The sequence below is a fragment of the Triticum aestivum genome, chromosome 6A (genome assembly GCF_018294505.1).
Source record: "Triticum aestivum cultivar Chinese Spring chromosome 6A, IWGSC CS RefSeq v2.1, whole genome shotgun sequence".
Lineage (NCBI taxonomy): Eukaryota > Viridiplantae > Streptophyta > Magnoliopsida > Poales > Poaceae > Triticum > Triticum aestivum.
The window spans coordinates 425,972,542-425,978,867 of NC_057809.1; the positions used below are offsets into that span (position 1 = coordinate 425,972,542).

At 51.6% G+C, this 6,326-nt stretch overlaps 1 protein-coding gene across 1 annotated transcript; it reads right to left on the reverse strand.

The window, feature by feature from the left end:
• Window positions 1–1,881: 1,881 nt before the first annotated feature.
• Window positions 1,882–4,687, reverse strand: LOC123127739 (wall-associated receptor kinase 5). The gene is made up of 3 exons (XM_044547556.1): window positions 3,588–4,687; window positions 3,321–3,485; window positions 1,882–3,235 (listed from the first exon to the last, which is right to left on the reverse strand). The coding sequence occupies exons 1-3, from the start codon at window positions 4,645–4,647 to the stop codon at window positions 2,028–2,030; spliced, it is 2,433 nt and encodes an 810-aa protein (XP_044403491.1). The 5' UTR covers window positions 4,648–4,687; the 3' UTR covers window positions 1,882–2,027.
• Window positions 4,688–6,326: the final 1,639 nt, after the last annotated feature.

Below are 6,326 nucleotides of genomic sequence, written 5' to 3' on the forward strand. Positions count from 1 at the left end.
GGATAAATGATCCTTTATATATTGCCAAACTGATGTGCAGATGGTTGATTGACTGGTCTATTTTGCAGATAAAGGAGACGCAAAAAAAATGTTGGAGCTAGGAGCAAGAACACTAGAACGGGCAGCAAATGAGGTGTTCACAGCCAGGCAAGGATGGAAAATTAACGTCGCTAGATTGGAGGCTGGAACTGTTGCTGCTGTGGATCCGGATATTGCTGCTTTGTTTTAGTGGCTGTTAGCTTCAGGGCTTCTTTTATTTTGTTATCCTGGTTGTTCTAGACTGATTCCTAGTAAGCTGGATGTTGGCTGCAGTGTGGGGGGGGGGCTGGCTGTGGCTAGCTCTCAACGTGACCTTTTGGTCTTTCGGTTTCGAACCTGGCAGCGTTTAGTGTCGCTGTAGTGGGCGTTTGTTCAGAACTCTGTTGGATATCGTGATGGTTTTCAGTAATGAAAATCGAAAGGGGGCAAGCCCTTCTTTGATAAAAAAAATGCGCGCCAGGTGGCTTGGGAGGTACCGTCCCCGAGTTGTCTGCTGCGGCGGCCATTGATGGCTTCCCGTGATCGGCGGTGAGGCCGGTGGTGGACGGCGGGTTGACAGAGAGGCTACAGGGTAGTGGAGTAAGTGTTGGCGGCCTCTAGTGGCTCAGATGCGAGCCATGCGTCTGGGCGGTGGCTTGCCCGACACGGCGGCGTGCTGGACGGTGCAGGGCGATGCTAGCCGACACTAGTGGCCAGGAGCAGATGTCGGCAAGGCTCAGGGGCAGCATGGGGATCCAGATGAAGATCGGGACGAGCGAGGGTAGCAGTAGAGAGGCAACAACAGCTCAATGCCAAAGCCTACACTATGAGCGCTCTGCTCATGCTCTGGACGTGCACGCTGAGTGTTCAGCAAAATGCTAGGGAGGGCTACAGTGATCCAATCCAGATGAGATTTCGCAGGATAGTGTTAGTTTCGATGACAAGGATGATGGAAAAGTTAGTTTAGCAGGAGGTGCTACTGTCACATGGAGTTCAGAAAGGTTGCCCAATTTTGTCATGAGCTCAAGATGTTCGACCGAATGTTAGGGTGACCTTGGTAAAAAAAATTAGACCTGGGAATTGGCAGGTGGAGGTATCCTTGGATGCTAAAGATGGTGGTGGAGTTGGTTTGATAAAAGGAAAATCTTGCAAGTGCAAGTGCTGGTGGAATTCAGTTCTGGACCCAAACTTGGAGGAAACATTTAGTGGGCTTCCAAGATGCAAATTGAGCTGATTTTCTGGACTCAAGGGTTTGGTTGGAAGGACTATGAGGTGGAAATTTTTCAAAATTATTTGAGTAAGGAAAAATGGGGTTGTAGTCCAATGCTCAAATTGGACCAGAATTGAGAAATGGAAGTTGTGCTCAAAATTTTCAAATGACCAAGATGGATTTTTGCACAAAAGTGATCTATACGCATCATATGAACTCTCAAAAATTCTGTGGCATTTTATAAAAGTTATTCGAATTATTTTTAGTTCAACAGAAGCATTTCAGTGTTTGAAAATACCATTAAAACAATTATTTTGGGCAAATTTTTATTATGAAAATATTTACTACTGAATTTTAAAAGTCAAATAAAAGGGTTAAGGAAAATTTTCAAAACCCACAATATTTTCAAAAGTTTCTACATGGAAGGAAGGATTTTTGAAAACAGAAAAACAGAAAAGGTTCTGAAATTAATAAAGGACCTAATATAATATAAAATTTTATTTCTGTCAAAATTTTACTTAATAAAAACATGGTTTAAAATTTTGGTTACATTACTCCACCGGATACTTCACTATTTATTATGGATCGGTTAGAAATGGCCTTAAGTAGCCTGACCCAACCCACATCACCATGCCAGATAAAATGTGTCAATACTTTTAAATGTGGTAAAAATATGTCAAAAACGTACAAATGGGGAGTGGAGGTGAAAAAATGCTTCACTTCTTGTTTGCATCAATCGGGAGAGCAAAAAACAGGAGGATTTGTCACACGAGTGTATGTACCCAAACTGCACCGGGCATCAACGCGGGGACTGAATTCCTATGTACGCCGTGTCAGTGAAACTGACATTCCTAGTGCTACTAAGCTCTACCCCAGACCCAGAGTGGCCAGAGTACGTGGTCGGCGACGGTGATCCACGCAGCAGTTCCACTAGCTCCGCAGAATCCGGCGGCCCCCATGGATGCTGGGCCAGCTTGCTCAACCTATGAAGCTCCTCCGCAACCTCTCGCATGGACGGCCTGTTCTCGCCCAGCATCTCCAAGCACCGCTTCGCCAGCTCCGCCGCCTGCTCGAGCACCTCGATGCTCTGCTCGCGCTTGATCTGGGGGTCTAGCATCTCCTCCAGCCTGTTCTCCCCGAGGACCAGCAGGAACTGCGACGAGAGGTACTTCTCCTCCTCGAGCTCCTCCAGGTTGAGCGCCTTCCTGCACGTGAGCAGCTCCAGCAGGACGACGCCGAAGCTGTACACGTCGCTCTTGTCGGTGAGCTTGCACGTCCTCATGTACTCCGGGTCCAGGTACCCGCAGGTGCCCTGCACGAAGGTGACGAACTGCGCCTCGTCCGTGGGCGCCAGCGTGGACGCCCCGAAGTCGGAGACCTTGGCCGTGTAGTCCGCGTCGAGGAGTATGTTGGACGTCTTGACGTCGCCGTGGAGGATGGGCGGCGAGGCCCAGGAGTGCAGGTAGGAGAGCGCCTCGGCGGTCTGGTGGGCGATCTTGAGCCGGGCGGTGAAGGGGATGCGCGGGCCGTCGCGGTCGCGGCGGCCGTGGATGAGCCGGTAGAGGGTGCCGTTGGGGATGTACTTGTAGACGAGCATGGGGACCTCCACCTCGAGGCAGCAGCCGTAGAGCTTGACGATGTAGCGGTGGTTGATCTGGGACACGATGAGCATCTCCTTGCCGAACTCCTTCTGCTGCCTCTCGCTGGCGAGCCGGCACTTCTTGATGGCCACCAGGTCGCCGTCCTTGGTGGTTCCCTTGTACACGGTGCCGTTGGCCCCCTTGCCGATCACGTTGCGCTCGTCGAACCTGCCCGTCGCCTCCTCCAGCTCCTCCTGGGTGAAGAGCTTGAAGGACAGCCCCTGCCTCGACCTCATCTCGTCGAACAGCGTCAGGCCCCCGTGCTGCTCGAAGTACTCTCTCTTGATCTTGGCCAGCCTCCGTTTGGCGTAGATCATGTAGGCGCAGGAAGCGGTGGCTATCAGTACGATCACGCTGATGCTGACTCCTGCGGCAATCAGTACGAATGGACGTTACACCAATTATCTTAGGAAAAAATCAATGGAACCCCAGAAATAACATCGATGGCTTACCAATGGCGATCTCCCACCCAATCTGAGACTTGTCTTTCTCGCATGTTCCGTTGTATGCGTTGCCTGATGTCTTCTCAGGGCAAACGCAGCTGTATCCTCCGATGGTATTGACGCACGTATCCGGAACAGAGCAGGGGTACCGTTCGTCTTGGCACTCATTGATATCTGCGAGGACAAGGCGATCAAAACGGCCGGGCATGCATGAATCACCATGAAGTGAACTCGCGGCAGTGGAAACAAGCAACCAACACAAGGGAAGACGTGTACCTTGACAGCCGTCGAGGAGGTAGGGATTGCCGTCGTAGCCGGCGGAGCAGTTGCAGAGGTACCCCTTGCCCCGTCCGTACTTGGAGTCGACGCACTCGCTGTTGCTGCTGACGCAGGCGTAGGCCGACGAGTTGCGCCCGGCCTCCTCGCACGTCTTGTTCCCGATGGCCCAGTCGAGCACCAGCGGCACCTGCCTGCCGTTGGCGGCCATGAACTCGTCGGTGGTTATGTAGGTGGTGCGGAAGTCGAAGGCGGCGGCCTCGAGCAGCACGGCGTAGCTGCAGGGGCTGAATCCCGCGGTGCCGGAGGTGTTGAACTTCTCCTCGAAGGAGATCTGGTAGCCGTTGAGGCCGGACGGGATGGCGGTCTGGCAGCAGCCGACGCCGGCGCAGGAGCCGTTCTCCAGGCGGCCCACGCCGGGGCACATGGCCATGCAGCCGGTCATGTAGCGGTCGGCGGTGTCGTTGAGGGAGCGGATGTAGGCGAGCGAGTTGCAGCCGATGACGGTGAAGCGGTTGAGCGCGTCGTTGATGCGGAAGTTGGTGATGTCCATGTTGTACCACCAGTTGTTCTGGTCGTTCATGGCGCGCGTGGTGGCGTTGTAGCACCACGGGTTGATGAGGCTGTAGATGCGCAGCTGGCCGCGCCGCACCGACATGTCCAGCACCTCGATCTGGTAGTTGTACAGCCGGTGCCGCCCGTCGCCGGTGCGGTTGCAGCTGAGCGAGAAGGTCCAGTCCCCGGTCTCGAGGTGGCACCCGCTGCCCACGCCGAACGGGTACGGGATGTCGATGTCGCCGCACCGCCGCAGGCACGTGTCCCTCGGCTGCATCGCCGTCGCCGCCGTCGCCGGCCGCGCCGAAGAAGATGCCAGGACGGCGATCAGCACCGCGAGGATCATCTTCTTCCTTGCGCATGCGCGGCACGGGCGGTGTAGCTGGGAATGGGATAGGATGGCCGGAGCCCGGAGGGGGAGTGTTAATCTGCGATTACTGTGAACTAATAATCGAGGTTTAAATGAATGAAGCCCATGGTGTGGTTTGACACGATCAAACGGCATAGTAGCATGTCCCACCTGCACGCAGCAGCCACGGCCTGACTTAATTACACGACACACACGGGCGTTGTGGAAGTTTCCGATGGGGGGCGTGTTTAGTCGGATGTGGTGGTTGATGCACGTTGATCTTCAGGCCAAAGCAACATACACGAGTGGGTGCCGAAAAGGATCGATTGCTCTGCTACTTCATACCAGCGTTCAGCATGAGTGTCCTTTCGACGTTTGAACAGAATTGATACTTCTGACAAGATGAAACCGTACCCCCTCCATGCAAAAACATCTTACATTAAAGGACCGAGGGAGTATTATTCAATTATTCTTTTTTTGCCAATGAACTATTCAATTATTCAGTGCTATTATTATGTATAATCGTTCATAACGGGACCGGACAGCCCGACAGATGTGCCCCGTTATCTGTAAGTGGATGCAGACACATGGATGAGAAAACCACCTTGATCGCGAAGCACTTGGCCTGGAGCACGGGACAAATCCGTTGGCGACAAGCTAGTCGGTGTCGAGGAATTATCCTGCAGGTCTCTCGCCGCCACCCTCAGAATTTCGGAGCCGTTTCATTCTTCGATACCAAATCGGTCACGCAATATTACAGTGTGCAGTTTAATACTAGTACATCATCAAGAATGTCAGCCTTCGCTGATAACGCCGCAAAGTCCTCATTAGCTACTACAAAAGTAGTGTGAAGAAATAGATCCGCATGTTTAAATTAGTCTGAATCCAGTCATTACGCGTTCATTCCCAATTGACTCGGCACCCCGCTTCACTAGAATAGTCAGCTTTTCCGTTGACAGACACTACATTTCTGGTGAGTCAGTCACAAGGAGAACGGCTTATCAGGAGAGTTCCGAGCTGGCTGGGTTCATCTGTGATTCGTCTACCGCCAATCCATTCCCACGATCCGCATTATGTATGGCACCCTATTTCTTACCTAGAAATATAGTTTACCATTTCTTTACCTAGAATCCTTTGAATCTTGTGCGCACTGAGAACGCCAGGATCGATGGACTTCGACGTTACATACGCCGGTGAAGTTATGCAGCCGAAATGTCAAAAGTATCACGCGCGCACGTCACCGTAACGACGAAGCTGCGACCCGGAGCCCCGCCGAAACGGACAGAAAACACATGTTCGTCGTCCCATGGCCATCATAGACTATGATCTGTTGCTCAACAATTCGGAGCAATGTATGCTGTCGACCAAAGACGGGCTCGCGAGGCACACGTGTGTGCGTGCGTGCGAGCTTCGTCAGATGCCGTGTCCCTCGAGACTGAATTGCCGGTATCTTTGTGCCAGCACACCATGCAAGCACCTCGTAGGCAAACATTTTACTATCTAATCATGCCTTATAAAGATTTATTATCATTGCCAATTGAAGAGTTCCTTCATGCCACCACGATAAATATACTATAGGACATAAAATAATTATATCCATTGGTCCAAACAAATATTAGCACATTATCGATTAATCTAATCCTCGAGTAGATAATAAAGATGCAAATCACATTATGCACTTCATACCGATACCTAAACATGTTAGCACATACAGTATGCAGAACTAAAACATCTATGAACACAATATATATGGCTAGCACATGAACGAACAAATAGGGAATGAACGAATCATACCCACCACTTGACCAGGCCAACACGACGGCAGGAATAGCAGC